The 20,734-nt window shown below is 43.1% G+C and overlaps 1 protein-coding gene across 2 annotated transcripts in view; it reads right to left on the bottom strand.

The window, feature by feature from the left end:
* The window catches only part of PEPD (peptidase D), a 177,272-nt gene that overhangs the window by 140,689 nt on the left and 15,849 nt on the right, over positions 1 to 20,734 (bottom strand). The window contains exon 1 of one of the 2 annotated variants that reach the window (XM_030024015.2): positions 4,448 to 4,530. The exons of the other annotated variant lie outside the window; for it this stretch is intronic. Within the exon in view, the coding sequence (XP_029879875.1) occupies positions 4,448 to 4,464 (17 nt within the window). The 5' untranslated portion in view covers positions 4,465 to 4,530. Of the gene's footprint in view, positions 1 to 4,447; positions 4,531 to 20,734 lie in introns of those variants that run through there. 2 annotated transcript variants of the gene reach the window in all.

Raw genomic sequence — 20,734 nt, 5'->3', positions numbered from 1 at the left:
TTTTTAAATCAGGTGAGGAGAGAAGAATCTAAGAGCATTCCCTTTTTTTTTTTTTAATGTTTAATATAGCAAAGCTGTGCTTTGGAGCTTCAGTATGACAGATGAATACTGTTTTATCAATAAAATCCTATGATTTAAGTCCAGTTTGTCCCTCCACCTCAGCTTCTCTCAGCTTATTGAAGACTGACTGGCCAGATGGTCATTTTCTATCAGATATGCTTCTAGAGCAGATGACAGAAAGGTGCAGTTAAATTGTTACTACATTAAGATGACAACAAATGAACCACCAAGGGACTTAACCTTAGAGAAGCAGAGCTCCGCATCTTAATTACTATATAGTTGTCACAGGCAATCTGAAAGGTAACCTTTGATTTATAGCTGCATAAAGTAACCTCCTGAAAGACTTTATCAGCATCAGAAATGTAAACGCTATAATTTCTTACTGCAGACACAGCATAAAAGAGCTAATAAAATATTTTATTTTACTTGTTTATAACTACTTGATACAACAGCATAAGTAATTTTAGAAGGTGAAAGACTGCTCTTGCTAATCCAATTTTCGAACTATCTGCCTAGGAGTTCAGCTGATGGTGCACAAAACCCAAATGTGTTTATTTTTATTACTTTCCCCCCACACCTGATAACCCAGCACCATGGCAGGTGATCACTACAAGGGCTACAGACTACCTATTGCAGCACATCAGCATAGTGTGGAAGGACAGCATAAGCTTTTGTTTTGGGGTACTCATGCCTGTAGGAAGAATGAAGCAAGTTCATACAATCCTAGCAAAAAGCTACTGAAAGTTTTAAATCAGATAGCGAATCTTAAACTAAATATGAGCAAGGCTTTTCAGGTGCAAAGCTGTGGCTCAGCAACTCAGCAATGCACAAGAGGTTGAAAACGCCATTATCCAAGCAAGATCACCCCCTGGAGTCACTCCATGCAGGGGCCTGGAAATCATATGCTCACCTTATTGCAAGTATAAAAGGGAAGAGAGAACATCATCAGATACCCTTATGCCATAGGTTGCTCTCAGATCTTTTTATCTGCTGATAAAAAAGAACAAACCCAAAAAAAGGCAGAGGTTGTAGCACAACCTGTCTTATGTTTTGCTTCAAAGGAAGGAAAAAAGTCACCTTCATTGTAATTTTACCCTCTTCACAAGTTTGAGGGTTTTTTGCTGTGATTTAAAAAAAAAAAAAAAAAAGACTCTGACCTCCCTCTTTCTCCAGGCCTATTCCTACACCCAGGAGCTCACAGGAAGCTGCTACAAAGGCATATTTCCACCTCCATTAAGTTTACTATTAATGCTTTTATTGCACTTAAAACCTTTGACAACCAAAATGAGACTCAAGGAGAAATAATGACGTCAGGCAGCAATTCCTACTGGTAGTCTCACTAAGCCACTTAAGAGCGTTTTTTACTGGGATCTTAACACTCAAGCTGAAATTCATTCTGGTGCAAAATGATGGTTCTTCTGCACATTTTATCTAAGCCCATGGCAAAACTATGTTCTTCCTTACATATATATATAACAGATTCCACTTTCCCTGCTTGAATTTGATGCCACAATATTCATCAACAGCAGAATTTGGCCCTGTACAGTTGTTTTGGACTTGCACAGTTTTTTCACAGGCATGACCTTGGTCTCTATTTTAAGGCTGCTGTAACAGTCACAGCAGCTGAGCATACTAGACCCCACAGCAAGGGTTGCAGGATGCAGGAGGGCTGGGCTGAGTGTTGTTGCAAATATTGCTCTGTTCCTCAGGTTCTCTGCTGAGCGCTCATATGTTAATTCATGCCTTGGACAGTACAAGCTTGCCAAGCAACAGACCTACTTTCACAACTGAAATTCTGCGGAGAAAACCAGCTAGGTTTCAGAGAGGACTCAACTTAGAGAATTTTGCTTCCTCCACAGACTTTGTTCTCTCTTTTCTCCTGCAAGCACTCAGATACCAAACTGATGGCACCCTCACGGGTAGACTAACAACATGGCAAGACACCCACAGGTGCTGCTCTGCCTGCAGGGACTGGGTCACCCTGCACGCATGAGCCCAGTGCGAGCTTTCCACAACTTGCACAGAAAACTCTTTTCAGAGGCTAGCACTGACAGAGAAATTTAAGTTTTACACAAAAGAGTATGGCTGTACACCCGGCTTTCTACTGCAAATAATGATTTAGGAAGAGAACTCTCACAGTACTCAAGATCACAAGAAAAGTATTCACCCACAGGACTGGCTGTATAACCATCGCTCTGTTGTGACTATTGCCCTGTTACTAAGAAATACATGGCAGGTAAGTAGGTTACGTCTGGCCTGGTCTTTTTTCCGTATTCCTTCCAGCCCAACTGTTACAAACCCCTGTGACTACGCAGTACTGTCTACGCCATGACTATTATTTAGCACTTTTTCATTGTCAAATATAAGATTGCTATGCCACTTGTAATAAGTTGAGCGGGTACATGCATGTAACTGCCTCACATTTGAATCAACCCTGAAAAAACACATGCAATTACAGTGTTATCAGCATAAAACTCTCTGTTATTTGCCACCTAACAATATTACCATACAGTTCTTTCTAGAGAGGGAATTACAAGCTTTCAATTTTTGTCTGTGATCTCTCACCACACAGTTTATATCACACGAGACACACAAATATCAGAATTTAATCAGTACGATAGATTGGCTAGTCCTTCAAGGTGTTTCTTCTGTTGGTGCAAGGACGCTGGCATCTCCAGCCACAAACTCAACTCAAAACTCTCATGCAGAGTTATACAATTGATAATGAAGCGTATTTAATGCAAGCACTGCTTTGTGGTGCATACCTCTTTGAAGCTATGCAGGCTTCTGCAAATAAGCATTAGTCGGTGTCAGAAATGGCTACTTGCAAGACCAGGACAGGACAAGTCAAGCTCAGCTTCCTCATTTTCTCTAGTCTGGTACCAGAATTCAGCCACTGCTCAGTCTGGTAAGCGCCTCCCACAGTAGCTGACAGTTTCCCTGCTGGCTGTCACACACAATTTTTATGATCACTTAGGCCCAAGGCCACACAAGAGCTCTCTTATTCTACTGGAAGTGAAATGTAGCTAGGAACATTACACTACATCTGTTTCTTTAAAGGACATTTTTCTTTTGTTTGGAACTGTTGATTTTCAATGCTTACTTCAGAAGTTTTGTATTTTCAGAGAGCTTACATTTTGTTACTGCATGATCCATCTAACATTTTGGATTTGTTTTGATGCAACCACCCCAACACACTAGTAGCCAAAAATCCTATTTTATTTCTGGTTTTCCCACCATTTTTCAGTTAACCTTTTGTACTTCTGTTTTTTCAGAAGAAAATTCATGGACTGCCATTTCTGTTCTACTGAGGTCACACAGACAGGATCCAGATCTCAATGAAGATGAAAAACCACTGAAACTACTTTTCAAGAAGTTATTTGTTTGTTGACTGGGCCTTATTTATTTATTTGTTTGTTTTGAGTAACAGTGATCAACATCAGCTTGAAGTCTAGCCAATTTTTAATGCTGTTTCCACATCAAATACGTTAAGTGCAAGAGGCCTATGCTAACAGCAGCACGAGCAAATAAGTGATACAAGGGAAACAATAAAAGCAGCTACTGCTGTTTAAGGCGTAAACTGGATGTCTTCTTCATGGCGGACTTGGTGCTCCTTGTAAATAAGTCAACAACTTGAAGTCCTGGCCCCGTTCCATGTCCCACCTACCTACCCCAGCCCAATCGCGCTCTCCGCAGGGCCGGGCAGGAGCGCCCCTGCACAGGGAACACCTGGTCAGTGCTGGGGGAAACCAAGGGCAGGAGAGGACCTCACAGGGGAGCAACCTCTGCCCAAAGACTAAAGAGTCAGAGCCAAGTCCCAGCACAACCAGTTTTTGGCAACTATGAAAAGCTCCCCCCTCATTTTTATTCATTTTTAATGGCACCTTCTTAAAGCACTGGAAGAAATGGCTGAATTTAGCTATAAAACATGGGAGAGACCTTATGCTAAGTAATCCACAGCCACCTTTAAACATGATTTCCCACCCCTAACGCAACTTAAAGGATAACCCACGGCTCGGGGGGAGGCACTGCCAAGCCGACCCGGCGGACAGGGCACCCGTGGGACCCTCCACAGCTCCCTCGCCGCCCCACGCAAAACCTGCTTTCTTTTCAGCGAAACAACCTGCCGCCCCGCCGGGCCCGGCCCTCCCCAGCCGGCTCGGGGCAACCGCCGCCCTGCAGCACCCCCGACCCACCCGGGCCCCTCAGCGAGACCTCGCAGAACCGAGCCGCCGCCGCGTAGCACCCCACAGAGGAGGGGGGATGGGAGGAGTGGGGTGGGAGCCGGGAGGACGCGCAGCTTCGCCGCGGGCCGGGACGCAGGGCCCGGCGGGCTCCTGAGGATCGTGGAGCGCCGGCGGTACCGCGACCGAGGAGCGACGCTTACCCCGCCGCCGCGGCCATGTTGCTTCGCCGGACTTCGCCTGTCACGTGACGGCGGGGCCGCGCGAGCCGGGCCCTCGCGGAGGGGCGCGGCGGCCCCGCCTCAGCGCGGGGAGCCGATGGCGGGGCGGGGCGAGCGGCCCTCTCAGGGGAGCCGGGCCCGCGGCCCACAGCGGGCCTCCAGGGTCCCCTCCTCAGGCTTTCAGACATAGATCTGGCAAGGGAAAGACCCCGGCGAGGGCCGGGACTTGGGCTCCTTGTCACCTCAGGGGTGGTGTTCATTGGGAATGCTCTGCAGCTGCGCCCGAAACCGGAGAGGTGGCTCCGTAACCATCACCTCAGGTGTGGGCTGCTTGTACAAGAAGTCCTCGAAGCTAAAAGCTGTATAATGGCAATACAACCTTTTACAGGGATTGCTGTCTTTTCCAGCAGAACTCCCCTAAATGAATGGTTGCTCAAAAAATATGTGTAACGTGCCGTGCTGCTATAATCCCTGTAAGAGATGCTTTCCACTTGCATTTTGAAATGGAGAAGGTGTTTAACAACAACCTTGAGGCATGGTCCGCTGTAGTCAACGCCAGTCCTTGGACTCGTCCCACTCTGCTGAATATTGCTCCTATTCACACAGATTTCTTCAGAACTCGGGTTGACTTGGTTTTGCCTCAAAATTATAAGCTACCTGAAGAAACCAACAATTTATAGGCCAGGGTTCACGTGGCCAGTAACTGCCATACAGCAGCAAAAGAAAATACCCAGTAGCATGAAATACAGGATAAAGAATGGGAGAGAGGAGCTCTGCTTTGTGACCTGAATACGTTGTTTCACTGCTCTGTGCCTCAATAAAGCAGTGATAAGTACTGCTCTGAGCTGGCAGCTCGTCGCAGGTACTGCTGCCCGCCCTTCCTGGCAGGAAAGCACGAGTCCTTGCTCTGCTGCTGCTGAGCGATGCCGCTTCTCTCTTGTTCTGGCACTGATCTCAAAAGAAAGTACTGTGATACTGTGAAATATTTGGCTAATGTACCTGGAGGGTCTGCTTCCGCCACAAACGCTTGGGAAAGAGAGAGGAATGCAGGGCAGCGAGAAGAGGAGGCAGGAGAAGGATCATAAAGTACCTGGAGCTTGACGTTCATGTTTGTTATAACAAATCAGTGCACTGTTATTAAGAAACGTGCATGATTAAACCCCTTTTTTGGCTGGCCAAATTGTTGACTAGGAGTTGGGAGAAAACTGCAGCTACTCACGTACAGCTGGCTCTGAAGTAGCATGTGAAAGCTGCGGGGCAATCAGAGGGAATGACTGGTTTCAGAAAGTCTGGAGAGGAGTGTGTAAATTAAGAAAACCAGAAAAGTCAAGTAGTCATCCTCTAGCTCTATGTTTTTATGCCCAAGGGTCTCAGACCTTTACTACAAAATATATAATGAAAGAATCAGAAGCTTCTTTCACAGACTGCCCATTTGACAAGAAACAATACTGATTTTTGGCTCCAGATTAATGGATAAAGCCCCATTTTAGACATTACCATTGATAAGCTGTTGAATTTCAAGGAACTTCCTTCAGTTCATGCAGACTGAACAAGTTTTTTAATGTAAACTGGAGCAAAATATTTTACCGCTTTCAGTCCCCTAGTGGTGCTCTCTTCTGCTTAGAGTCCAACAGGATTAGCGGGAGGAGGCAGGGAAGCTCACTTTGCCTTTTCTTCTCCTGTCAGGAGTAGAGAGAAAAGACTAAAGCCTTCAAGGCACTCTTCCAAATACTGTCCTTAGTGGCTTTGGGCATTCATCCTTCCCAGTTCCTCTTTGCCTACCCATACACTTGCCGTCCTTAGAGAAAAGGTCTCCTGCATTGTAGTATCTGCTCTCTAAAATGGGTTTTCTGCGCCTCTTTGTCCTGTTTATTTTAATTTCCTCATCTCTTCCCCTTGGTCATTTTACCCGCCTTCCAAGAACAATCACTGAGATTTAGAAGAGTTACCTGCATTGTATTAAATCTCAGCAGAAAATAAGACTCCATTCCTTAGGAAAAAAACCCAAAACTAACATGTTTTATTTTATGTTGTTTGTTACCTAAAATATCTTATTCTCCTGTCTCAGGATTTGAAAGAATGAAACTTCTGCACTATGCACAAATTAAATTAATTTGCAAGGTGGCTATACTGGCAGCCAGTTGAAATGCCAGCCACAGGAATGATACTGGCAGCCAGACTGGGAGCAAGACCAGCTTTATTGCACACATAGATAATTCTGATTCTTTCTGCACCGCGTTTGACTCTGCAACTGAGATAATGCAGGGGTAGACCTTAACATCCGAGAGACTAGTTTAGAGCCTTTCCCTCTAAAACAAGGTTTGACTGACCGTTACTGTCACTTATCTCCCAGCAGAACTTCTCTCTGTGGTCAAAACCATCCTCTGTGATGTTGAAGGCCTGATTTTGCACTTTTGGCATCTTCAAAAATCCCCACTGTAGCAGCCTAGGTGTACAAGAGATGCAACACTGCAACACACGATGGGATTCTGCACTAGCCGGATTTTTGGTCAAAAATCTGGTTTAAATCTGCCATGTGAGCACACAAGAAGCATGGTAAGGGCTCTCAATCTGTAACCGTTACTCAAACACTGAGCAGAACAATATGCTGTTTAAATAGGGAAAATTCAAATCTGCAGAATGAGACAAAGCAAAATAAAAAAGCACTTGAACACAAGCATTCCCTGGCCTGTTGTGTCCTTGCATTGGGGAGGGGGGAGTAACTGCAGTCTTGCTCTGAATTCAGCCAATGTCTTTCTGAATTACATCCAGCTGTAGACAGCCCCTGAGGGTCCCTAGGAAAATTTCCTTTACCTCACCTCTGAGACTCAGCTGTGTATCTCTGCCCAGCTCCTACGCAGTTTGTACTCCTGCTCCTCGTAGGACCTTCTGTCTCTCCTCAGGCTATATGTACTAGTTAGCCAAAAGTAACTAAATTGCATAAGAAGCTCTTTTTATTCTTATTGTAAAAATTTAAAACAACTCAAATTTTCTCACACAGACATTCATTCACCTGGCAGAAAAGACTTTGGAAATATTAACAGAAAAGTTACTGTAACAATTGGTCACTTTACACCTAGACAAGAAAACAGCATTGATAAATTGGTACCAGTACTTTTCTATTGCTGTTCATCTCTCTATATTTTAAGTGTTTATACTGCTGTCCAGGCAGGATCTTAGATTTCAGCACCGTCAGTGAGTGCATTTACAGCTTCTGTTATCCCAGCTGAAAAGAAATAATGTTAGGTAAATAAACCTTCCTTTTATTATATGAAAATTACATAACTGTTGTGAACAAAAGTCAAGATATTTTCCCCTGGTTTTACAGTACAATAGATGAAAATCCAAAGTTAGCAGGGGCAGATGCAGTCCAAATACGAACTGGGGGAAAAGGAAAGGCACTGCAGCTGTGATGACCGCATGTGCGAGGGGATCATCACCCCTCCCTTCTGCCCTCCAGCCCAGGTTGGGTGTCAGAAGAAGAGCTAAATTACTCTCTGACTGCTGCACAGTGCTTGAGCTTTTCTCCTGCTTTGGGAAGATGCAGTTGATCAGAGACCCGATCACCTGGGGCTGGCATGAGGGATCACAGAGCTACACTGAGAACCACAGTAAGAAATCTTGAGCTGCCAGCGTCATGACATGAAATGGGGAACAGGGTCTAATGCTGAGTGACTAAGGTCAGCATAGACCCTCCTTAGTAAATCCTTACCTGGATGTAAGATTTCACAAGTTTCAGCTGCTTTCCTAAATAGAAAGCTTCCATATGATACGTGCCATCACAAAACCAGAAATAACAGGAAATGGTGATTTATCAGCACAGAAATTTTTCTAAGTTCAGCTGGATCTGTTTTTCTGCTGATTATTCCCCCAAATTTTTGGAAGCTAGAACATTGCTGGCTGAGATGCTCTGTGACCTTCTTCACTTGGATGGGAGAGCAGTGGCTAGGCAAAGAGCAACAGATAGAGTTTGTAGGTATATGAGTAAAAGTATTTCATACATTGTAGAATCAGCTGTTTGTCCAAAGTAATTATACAGTTTCCGATGTTAAAATGTGTTAATACTGGTTTTTTTCATTGATTTACTATACATAGATCCCTAGCATTTCATCACTGAAAGATAGATGTGCTGCCTTTGTTTGATACAACGGCCACAAGTCTTTAACTTGGAATTAAGATTACAAGGTCCCTTCAAAGTAACAGATTGAACAAAAGCATCTGCCTTTGGCATTTTCATCATGAAACAATTTTGAGTAAATTTTCCCTCAAGCACTAAATGTATACTGCTGTATTGATTTTTTGGATCTTGAAATAAAAGCGTGATTTTCCCAAAGCCTGCTTGAACTAAATTATTATAAAAGACAAGAAAGGTAAAGCATTACATTGCCTCATTACTCTCCCCATTGACTTTCACTTCAGACTAAGAAAATCTAGTATAGTCAAAATGTGTCCACCAAGGATTGGACAGTCTAAGGTAGCTTCTCTGGCTATTGACAAAATTTTATAATTTTGGGGGGGGGGGGGGGGTGGTGGTGTTGCAGTTCCTTAGTATAGACTCCCTCTGTTTCATTTAAATCAATCTGCCCATCTGTATTTATAAGTTGCTGCCATGGGAACCATTATCTCATAAAAATGTATTAAAACAGTACTATCAAAACTGCTTGGAAGACTTCTTTTTAGTGGGGGTTTTGGTTTGTTAGGTTTTTTTAAGAATTAGCGGCGAATGTGATGATCTCCGTAATGTTTCTCTAATATCTCTGCCAGCTTGAAAGAATCAATTTTTGTATATTGCAACACATTGTTTTGCTTCAATAAAAGGAGGCTTCTCAATGATTTTCAGTCTGTTTGCTCATATATTGGTTTTTTTGCTAACCCACGGCCATGAAGGCACAGTTTACACCTGCCTGTGTGTCCTTTGCATAGTGCCAAGCACCATGACTCCTTTTTTGTTTTTCTAAGAGTTGTGTGCCCTTGTACTACATAAAAAAATGTGCTGTGTGATTTGAGTGTAGTCATGGCTAATTGCCAGCTATAAGAGATAAGCCACTAGCCTGTATTTTCTTTTTTTATAACCGTTACTAGTTAGTATGATCGATGGACATTTTTGTTTATTCTAAGTAAGTTTTACAGAAAGTGCTGTAGTGAAATTTTACACCACTGGGTTTAGGACATGAATGTAGTAAGTACCACTGCAGCTGTTACCCCAACAGCATTACCAATGTTACTGTAGACATATCTGAGAACAAAATTCCTTCACATTACTCATGATTTATTTCCTCAGCATTTCTCATTTTCAAACGCACAGCCTTTTTCTACAAAGAGGAGTGGCACACACTGGTAATATTTTGAAGGGCAAAACCAAAGGTGCTTTGCACCATCTTCTAGAGTAGAAGCATGGGAAGAAGCTGATGAAGTTCCTGTACTGTGTGACAGAAAATTTCATCTAGCCTGCCCATATGAACATACGACCATTTGTACAATGGGAAAGCATCACTTCTCATGCAAGTTCCCTGTGGTACCACAAATTTACCTGAACCCCTGCAATATATTGTACAGTTATAATACAGAACATGTTTACAAATCTTAATTTTTCTTTCATTACTGTCTGCATAATATACTCTCCACCCAGTGCATAACAAATCCCCAAACAAGCTTATAATATGCTTATGCAAATATTTTCTCAAAAGATTAATGCCTTCAGGTTTTTGCAGATTACGATTCATATCTTCACACCGATTTAAAGTCAGATTTTCTACTTTTTTGGTAAGAAAATCCTCTTTAATTATTTACTGTTTATATGGAAAGTATTTTCCACTCTGAGATCTTGCATTAAAATTTTAAGCCAGTGGTTTATCAAGATCTGCATTTTGTTGATGATGAAGAAATTGCTTTCTCTTACACAGACCTGTGAGAGTTATCTGAAATGAGTTCTTTCAGGCTTTGCATGGGCAACATTTCCTTCTTCTGCCTGAAACAGTCCTACCCTCCTTGCCAGGAAAGAAAGACCTGCTTCTTCTGATGCTGCCCGCTAATAATAGAAACCACCGCTTCTTCAGCTTTTCCTTTCTTGCGCTGTTCTGTTGTGCAGCAACAGTCGGTCTAAGAGGGCTGAGTGACAGCAAGGTTGCCATGGAGCCACGTCTGCCACCGCCATGAACTCGGTGGTGTGGCTGTTTCTGGCCAAAAGTCATCAGTGTTCCTGCCCCAAAGTGACTCCCAGGGTTAGCCCTCAACGCCAATGGCAGAAGATGAGATACACGACTTCCTATTCGTACAAGCCACTCATCTAATCTCTTTTGCATCTGACTGGAAATTTAACCCAGCTGGCTCCTGGCTTCAATTTAAAACCAGTGATAAGCAACTGGCCATCAGATTATCTATCACAGCTTATGTCCTGTGACTGCAGCACTGTTTCAATTTGGTCAGACCACTTGCACTACCTAGTGTCCAAAGCCCACTCCCATAAGCAAGCTCTAACCTGGGAGCTTAGGAAGGAACAGAGGGGATTGTGCAATAACATGCTAGAGGAAAGAGAAGATAAAAAACAAGAGCTTGTGAATCAGGGAATTCAATTATCTTTTGAACTGTAAAAAATGGCTATTTTACACAACTGGTCTCTCCCCAAAAGACAAAATACTGGCTTTCTCTCAGGCAGTGGAAACTGTGCCAAAAACATGCAGTGCACTATGTTAAACGCCTCTTCACCTTTTAATGAATCAACTGATTAACATTTATTTTTAAAATGGGTCATATTTACAGGCATTTTTCAAAGACTACCGATTTGATAAGAATGAGACTCGGTTTATTGCAGAGACACTCAGCCCTTGTTTCCAGGCTTGTACCTGTCCGCTCTGTGCACAGCTGCCTCGTGCTGGCAGCCTCCTTGCAGATGTTAGGCTGGACACGGGTATCTACAAAGTGACCTGGATGCATGCATGAAAATTAGGCTCAATGAGATCCAACTTGGGCAACGAAAATAATATCCACAATTATTGTCTGTTTTTACACGTGATTTCTAAGAAATGGTTATTTGCTGTCTCAAAAACTCTGTTTTGCTGAACTACCCTTTAGTTCTGTACAAGTTTAAACCATTGTGAGGACAGCTTCACTTGGTGTCCATCAGCATTGGCAGTGTTAATGTAATTTGTGCTAAGGAGATTGAGAAAGGAAGCTCAAAGAATGTGTGTGGTTTAATTGTGTGTGTGTGTGGTATTTCCAAGCATCCTATGTTTCAGGTGGCATCTGTCTGCATCCTTGAAAATAAAAAGGCTCACACAATTTCACTAATGTGGTGCTACAGCTGTGCCATTTTTTCCCCCTTAAGCCCCGACAGGCATCTTTCTTTGTTTGTATGCAGGGGCTCTGTTTGAACTGTTGCCTGGTGTCCTTGCTTTGTGTGCTGACAGGAGAGGTGATTTTTTTGTTATGTTTTTTTTTCATTTTCAGAAGATGTGGGAACTTTTTTGCTACCATTACTGTTGACAGCAACAACTCTTCTAGTCCAGGCTGGCATCATATGATGGTCAGAGATAAAGAATTCAGCTTCAGAAAATAACGTGGGCTCTTACTGAGTTCCAGAACTGGGGAGATGCCAAGCAGCAGCAAAATGCAGGCTTCACCCTGGGATGCTGTCAAGTTGTAGCAGGCAGCCTGCTCTCCTCCAGCCCCATCTTCCTTCCCAGTGAAAATATTTAGGGATTTATACTGAATATCAGGAGCTGTAAAGCCGGTATAAACCAGAACAGTTCCAGTATTAAACGTGACAAAGCAGTGCTCATTTAGGACCTGACTTTGTGTGTTGTTTTACTTCCTACTAATTGCATGTTTTAACTGTGCAGCACCCCTTTCATGATACCGCCCTTCCCCTTTTGCATTGTATGAAGTAGGGGCAGAAAAGCATTAACATTTGCTGCCTTCCCAAGACTGAAAAGAGGTAATTTTCACTTGTTTCCAAAGTTACAAACAACAGAGAAGGAGAAAACTCTCCAGGTTCAGGCTTCTTTCTGAAATCACATCTTAGGGCACTTTGGTACCGTCCACCAGCTTTATTAGCGGCTCGGGGCTGCGCGCAGCTCCCTCACTGTGTGAGGTTCTCCCAGTTTCACTTTTCTGGAGTAAGTATGGGAAAGCAAATCTCTGAGTCACACCACAAAGCAGGCCCGATGACAGGCTGACTAATGGTGCTTTGACAACATCCAATAGATTTTACAGAGATTAAGGTCTCGTCAGAAATTTGTCAGCAGTAGTTTAGGAAATACTTACTGAAGATTTGCAGAGTTAACAAGTCTGTGGGTGTTTGCTGTTCGGCTATCTACATAAACAAACAGCTGGCACAGCTGGAATAAAATCAGCAAAGTTGTTACTAATTTAGACTCTTTGGGCATGTCTCTGCTCCAGGCACAGAAATGACTGTGCTGGAGCGTACTGGTACCCCAGCTATTTTTAAACCACCTAGCTTGGTACCAGAGGAAGCCAGCTACAGCAGCACAGAGCTCATCATGCATTCATTTACCCGGCTTTTTGGCTCAAATACTAGTGCCAACAGGATTAGCTAAACCCTTTTAAAATCAGAAAAAGGCGATACAAAGGACTTGATTCAGCAACAGTCTGATTCAAAGAGAAAACTCACAGTTGCTCACCCTAGGAGCTGTGACAGGCTGCACAGATGAAGACAAGAAGCTTAAATTTGCTGTAGTGGACAACAGGGAGGCAGGGACGCAGTAAACATACTGGCTGCTGTGGGGAAGGGTCTGGCCTTCACTGTGAATCCTTTATGTCATTGCAAATGGAAAATGTCACATGGAAAAGAAGGAGACTCCTATTAATAAAGAGTCATTGGGGTAATGTGGAGTAGAAGAGGAGGAGGGATTGTGTCTGGACTTGTTTATCTGCAAAGAGCTTTATGTGCTGCGAGAGCTCTGACTTACTGCTTCTGGAAGACTTTTCTAACTTCGGTGTCAAAGTTCAGGAACCTTTCCCACATCCCCAGTGCTAGCTGGCAGAACAACCCCTTTGTTTCTAGTAATTTCTTATCAACAGTGACTTGTTTTATGCATGTCACTCTTGTTCATTAGGGGCTGGTCAGACAAGCAGGACAGGCAATTGCCCAAGGCAGTCAAATGCTCACAGCGTGATAACTTCTCTCTAAGAGGAAGGACATAGTCCCACTTACCTAATAACCTACTGACCTATCCCTAATCTTAGATTTATTCTTCATGCTAGCTTGAGAGTCAGTAAGATTAAAAAGTGCAATAAACAGAAATGTAAACTATAAAGTGAAAACATCCAGTAAAATTCAAACCTCCACCACGAGCCGCACTGCTTGCTGAGATCACAATCTGTCAGAACAGGACTTGCTGAGAAAAGCAGTTTCTTGCAAAAGACTGCCTTCTTGTTCAGAATATTTAGGGCCATGGCTAAGGCGTGGATCAGGGCTAGGTCCTCAGAAAACTTAAGTGAAGACCACAGAGCTGTACATTAAGAAGCCTCCTAAAGCTATGCCAGCCAAGCCCAAAGGGGCCGACACTAGAAATTGTAACCAACTATTAACTGGAGAGAAGCACAGTCCCTACAGTGCACTGAAGAAAGAGTGAGAAATGTCATTGCTATGGCACAGTGCAAGCCTGCCAGACTCTAATGAGACAGGCAGACTAACGGGGGAAGGATGTGGGAGATGTTCAGCAGGAGCAGGCCTCGACCTTGGAACTGAGCCCAAATTCTGTAGCTGAGAGTAATAATGAGAAAGGCAAGATCAAAGGAGACAGCTCTAACAAAGAGGCGAAAGAGATAGGTAAAGGCACGCGAGCACTTACCAAGTACTTGGCTTCTCAGTCCTTTGCTTTGGGCTTGACCTCGTGTTCTCCCAACTCTCTCTCCCACCGTCTTTGTGAGCCTGAGCCCGCTGAGCAGGCACATCCTCTAGCTGAGCTGGTGCCGCACGTTGTATACAGTACGCCTGCTTGATACATTCACAGCCATTATGCATGGGTAATTTTTATTACCCAGGGGCATTTCTCTTTTACATATCCCTAGATACAATTTTACTGAAATAATTTTCTTTTTTATTGGCCTCTTACATTGTTAGAGTGCCCGTGATTTCCCCAAGGTTAGATGATGAATGACAACACATCATACAAAGACAAAATACAGGCATTTGCCAACTATAAAACGGATTTTTTTCATTTGATATGTTTCCTTTTCTTGTGCAACAATGATAAGCAACCTTGATGGGATGAACAGTACAAATAGAAGTTTAACAAGCTCTCCTCTGAATCCGGGATCACACAAAAAATAGATTCAGTAAAGATACTAGATTTCTACTAACATGATGGACCTTTGGAAAATGGATTAACCATTTTAAAGACAATTTCAAATATAATCAGCTGGGTTCAATCCTGCAATTAGTTGTGCCTGGGCAGCCAGCTGGGTCCTTGAGAGGTTCCAGTGACTTCAGCAAAATCAGTGGGAATGTAGAGAGACAAAACCTTTAATCTCTACGCTATCAAATGCAGGCTCAACTCCTCAGCAGCTTAGGGGTCTCCTTTCCTCCCTTCTTTTTCCCCAGACCTCTCCCTCAGACCAGGCAGCACAGACACCCTGCCAGTCACCCACGAGCAGGCAGCGTGTCTCTTTCCCTCCCACCCTCCCTTCTCCTTGTGAGCATTTGATCACAGCAATAGCTCCCGGCCAACGCCATGCAGGAGGCAGCTTTTGTACCGACAGTATTTTCTGTTCAAACAGGCATTCCCAGCTGCTCCCAGGGAACAGAACATGAATATCATTGCTTTTCTGGCTGAAGCTATGTGATCTTAGCCAAACTTCAATCTGACCAATAGGTCTTTCCTTAAAAAGCCAGGGAAGAAGTAGAAAGCAACATGTGGGTGTCCACAGGCAGGTACCTGGTGTGAGAGTGCTGCCGCACCCGTGGATGAAAGGGGCTCAGGGACGTTCCATGGAAAGACAGTATTGATCCAAACATGTGAACTGACGTTTCCTCTCAAATACATGCAGACTGTACAGGCAGCAGTGATTTGGCCTTACGAAAACAAATTCAGATTAGAAAAGTAAAGAGAGACGATCAACACTATTTTAATATGTTAAATACTTCAAAAAAATCCAATTATCAAAATATCCAAGTGAACATCGTTAGGCTCGCTGGCCTGAAGGTGAATATTTTTTGGTGGCAGAATGGTAGGATATAGGAATACCAAGTGCCCCAAACACTACAGAAATACTTCAAATCAAATACTGTACATGTACCTATCCACACAATACTGGAGGGAGAGCAGGTAGCCAATTTTATCTTGCTGTCTTCAGTCCTGGCTTGTTGCCCAAACAGCCACGCTGAGGGTGATGAAGTGCCACCTCAGTTATTTCTATCCCCCTTTTTCAAGACCTGTTCCAACACTCAGTGAAGCTCACTGAAAGACTCCAGCTGACCCAAGGCTTTGGTTGACCCTTGTACCCTAATTTCTTCTATTACCAGGATGGGGAAAAAAAGATTCTATTGTTTAAAAAAAATTACCAGAAGAGAAAAAAACAGCAGAATAGAATTTCAAAGCATCAAGTGTAACTAACAGGGTTTTAAAGAGAAGAACTAAGCAAAAAGCATAAATAACGTGTAATCCAAAAAGACCTTAGAAACAAGTTATGTGCCTGAACTTTTGAACTCAGTCTTTCCACTGTACTATCATATATAGAAATGACATGACTGATGGACTTGAAAGCTACATTTCAAATTTTGCAGATGAGATTAAGTTAGAGAAAACATCCAAACCATTTCTAATACAATGGAGGTGTTAGATTGATTATACTCTTGGATTAACAGATGGTAATTGCAGATACATGAAGACTTTTTAAGTCTTCAAGCAAAGAACCTGCAGAAGAAATAGCTATTATTTGGGAAGACACTGGAGCAATCTGCCTCATAAAATAGATAAAACTTACAGTGTAATATTGTTAAGGTTTTCAGCCAATGTACATATGAAATGAAAAATAGAGAATCAGATTGCTTAAGGAATAATGGAGAGATAAAAGGACCGACAGTTTTATTGTGTGCGGCACTGGTTAGATGTCACAGAGACTTCAATCACCAAAATGAAAAAATATTTTCACTATACCAGTAGCGAGCAGAGAAAGAGTAATGTAATTAAGGGTGTACTGAGACATGCAGTGTCAAACCTCTGCTATCACTTGGAAGAGCCAATACTAAATCAAGCTATTCCACACAGGGACTCGAGGCTAAGGTGTACGACTGCCCACGCACAGCCAGCTCAAAGAGCACACGCAGCCAGCCAGCACAACTCACTCACCGAGGAGTGGTAACTCAGGTGTTTGCGCCCGTCTTGCAAATACAGGATTCATGACTACGCATCTTGCAGTATTCATGCCCTTCATGAAGATCACACGTGGTATCAGGCTAGCACAAAATGTACAGCAAAGTATAAAAATACTGTGTAACTCTTTCGCTAAGTTTTTTTAGACAAGTTGCAAATAGGAATCCCTAGCATTTCAGCATTAGGTGGCAAGTGAAAAGGATCCAAATGTAGTAGCTATAACATCTCATGATTGATCTAATGTTTCTGTGCTTGAAGTAGGCTTTTATATCCAAAGTTCTGCCAATCATATATAAATTGCTGACAAAACTATGAAAATGAAAACTAAGGGTTTAAAAATGCAGAGTTTTTCTTGAGCGATCATAATATTGATAAACAGATGGGCTGGGTGATACGAACGCACAAGCCTCCCCATACCAGGTGCAAGATTTCTGTTCTCGCCTACACGTACATAACCATGTTTGACTCTCTCATCCATGTTCCGTTGATTAAAACTATTTATTTGGGATTTTCTAAAGCCTTCATAAAAGCAGTGTATATGCTGTGGAGAAGTGAAATGATCGAAGTGTTTGCAACAGCTACTACCTTGTATAGTCCTGGAACAATCAATATTGGTCCTAGTATGATCCAGCGTTACTGTGACAGACCTATGCTGTGAGAGCTTAAAGAAAGGCAATGTTGGATTGGTTCTCAGAGCCAACAAGAAACAGATGCCACTGACCAGATTTTTTTTATTCTACAAAATAGTGTCCTTTTGTTCACATACAGCAATCATTAAGAAGTATTAGATCTTGATCTGTTTGTCACAAAAATGCTATGTGACTTCCAAAACCCTCCTTACCCCTGGCATTTGCAAAAAAGGAAAGTTTCCTGCTATTCAACAGCTTCCATCTAAATTGGGAATCCTCCTGACAAACTGGTGGCACAGTGGTGCAGGAGCACATACCAAGGGTTTGTGTAGAAGTAAGAGCAGCTTCTCTCCCACATGCAAGCTTTCCGAGTTTGAATTCGAGCATGGCATTTATTTGTTCAGATGTGGACAAACGTGGAACCTGCTGAGAGAAAGCTAACTGGAAAATACCAGCTTAAAATAAGATCCTAATCTTACGTGCCTCAGACAGACCTCTTGAACATGGGAGATGTGAGTTCAAACCCTTTTGGGGTGAAGAAATCCCTTGCCTCCTGGCCAACACCACTTCATAAAAAGAAAATTCAAGTGGATGGCATTTTCCTGGGGACAACCTGTGGTAGCAAGGGAGACCCGTGCAGACCTTGCCTCCTGCTCTGTGCCTTGCCCATCTGTCGTGGTTTAACCCCAGCCAGCAACTAAGCACCACGCAGCCGCTCACTCACTCCCCCCCACCCAGTGGGATGGGGGAGAAAATCGGGAAAAAAGAAGCAAAACCCACGGGTTGAGATAAGAACAGTTTAATAGAACAGAAAAGAAGAAACGGATAATGATAATGATAACACTAATAAAATGACAACAGCAATAATGAAAGGATTCGAATGTACAAATGATGCGCAGTGCAATTGCTCACCACCCGCCGACCGGGCACCCAGCTAGTCCCCCAGCGGCGATTCCCCGCCCCCAGTCCCCCCAGTTCCTATACTAGATGGGACGTCATATGGTCTGGAATACCCTGTTGGTCAGTTTGGGTCAGGTGCCTTGGCTGTGTCCTGTGCCAACTTCTTGTGCCCCTCCAGCTTTCTCGCTGGCTGGGCATGAGAAGCTGAAAAATCCTTGACATTAGTCTAAACACTACTAGCAGCAACTGAAAACATCAGTGTGTTATCAACATTCTTCTCATACTGAACTCAAAACATAGCACCGTACCAGCTACTAGGAAGACAGTTAACTCTATCCCAGCTGAAACTAGGACACCATCCTTGCAGTAAGAAACCAGGACCCGCGTTGAGACAATCTGCCTGAAAATCCCACCTAAATGTCCATCTCTCCTGAAATCACTCCAATGTGCTAAAAATATTTTAGCAGTATCTCAGTTAGAAGTGATTTCTTGTGTAGCTTTCTAAGCACCAAGAGGAGACACCTGTGTTAAGGACTCAGGCTGTAGCCGTTAATCAGGAAAACCTCCCTCCAACGTAACCATGTCAAGACCTCCAGATCGTTCTCTAACACCATGGATTTCTTTACACTAGCTAATGGAGGGGTGTGCAGACATGTACACACGCCACTGCTTTATCTGTTTCCCAGGTTCAGTCGTTGTAGTTTGTGGGGCAGTGACCAGAAGAGAGAGCTCTGGGTCATCCCCTGCAAGGGTCAGAGAGTTGTCGGCCACCGGGTACACACAGCTGGCACTGCAGCAGCCTCCTGGGGAACTCCTAATCTGCCCTGTTGTGAAGATTGTTGTGACATACCACTCAGAACTATGACAAGAGCAATCAAAAGACCTCCTTGCTTCAAATGAACCACCCCAATTCACTCCAGGGCCTGAAAACACTTTGGAGATGGAGCTGTTTTTACAAAAACTGCAAATTTTTACTCCTAACAGATTTGCCACCAAGTCTTATAATAAAAAACAAAAAAACCCCAAATCTTAGTTGATTGAAAAGGATGCTTATTTTCAGTGCTGTCTTCCTGCTGAGTTTCCGTTTAAATGTAGGCTTAATACAATTTTCCCCCATAAAACAAACTCACAGTCTGGAAAATAGGGAACCTCCTCATCCTGCTTTATTGCTTAAACCAGACCTCCTGGAGACAGTTCTTACTTTGCAAGAAAACCCATGTTAACAGTGACAAATAAGACTGAGATCAATGTTTTATTAAGGCCAGACTCCTGTTACAACCTGCACAGATTATTTTAAATCATAGCCTTTGCGTCCAAATTACAATTTTCATTTGAATAGTATTTTTGGATAGAGAAAGGGATTTGTTCTCAGTGTCTGGAATCCCTGTTGGGGTGGCAAAAATATAGCAGGAGCTGTTGAGAAAGTATGCATTCTTATATTAAAACTATTATTCTGACCAGAGCTCGCATATGCGACACAGCACATATACTTGTAGCTATCTTTATTTCCATTTAGATCTGTTCTGTAGCAAAAGCAGCTTTGTCCTTGTAGCCACTGCAGTAGCATTGAAGAACTTTTAAAGCAGGAGCAGACAGAAAGGATTTAATTATTCTTACCTCGGCTGCATGTTCGCACATTTCTCTCTTGAGAAAACAAAAATTCTGCACATAGAGTTGTTTGCAAACTAATGCTTTAGATACATTTCTGAGTAGAAGTTAATTTGCTTGCACATTTACAGTAAATTTATAGCCAAATCTAAGTTTGGATGTCTCTGAACAAAGCAGCATGTTTGAGACATCCGTATCAAACGATAACAAATACTGAGTTATGTGCACTTAAGCCATATCAGAGGGCAAGTTGTTATGGCAGTCTGCTCAGCAGGAAGCCATTTAAGATAACATTGTACTGAAAAGGGGCATAGATTTCAGAGCGCAAAACCAGTAGATATTTACATTTTGACTTCTTTATAAAATGCATCTAGATCACATCCAAAATATTAAGCGTCGTTAACTGCTCATACAATTGCCAACACCAAGCCTCTGGTCTCCTGATGCAACTGCATGACTTGCCTGAATGGGACAGCTGAAGGAGACCTGCCTGCAGATCAGCTCATGGTTTATTTTGGGAGACGGACAAAAAACTGGGCTCTGCAAAAAATTCATTGTCCTCAGGGACAGAACACTTCATTTTGTGTGCTGTACTGCTGCACAGGTACCAAAACAACGGAAAAGGCACAAATATGGGAGACAAAAGGACCGGTGGGGTTTGGGGACGACTGCTTTGAAGTGAACCTGGGGCGGTTGCATGGGGATGTGTAGGGCCATGAATCCTTCCTCGGCTGCAGCAGGACACCACTGGAGCTGACGACCGAGCTCCTCCTGTCCACCAGTGACACAAGAAGACT

This window comes from Aquila chrysaetos, chromosome 9 (assembly GCF_900496995.4).
Source record: "Aquila chrysaetos chrysaetos chromosome 9, bAquChr1.4, whole genome shotgun sequence".
Classification (NCBI taxonomy): Eukaryota; Metazoa; Chordata; class Aves; order Accipitriformes; family Accipitridae; genus Aquila; species Aquila chrysaetos.
The sequence above is the reverse complement of the archived record's forward strand: the minus strand, read 5'-3'. Positions and strand labels throughout refer to the sequence as shown.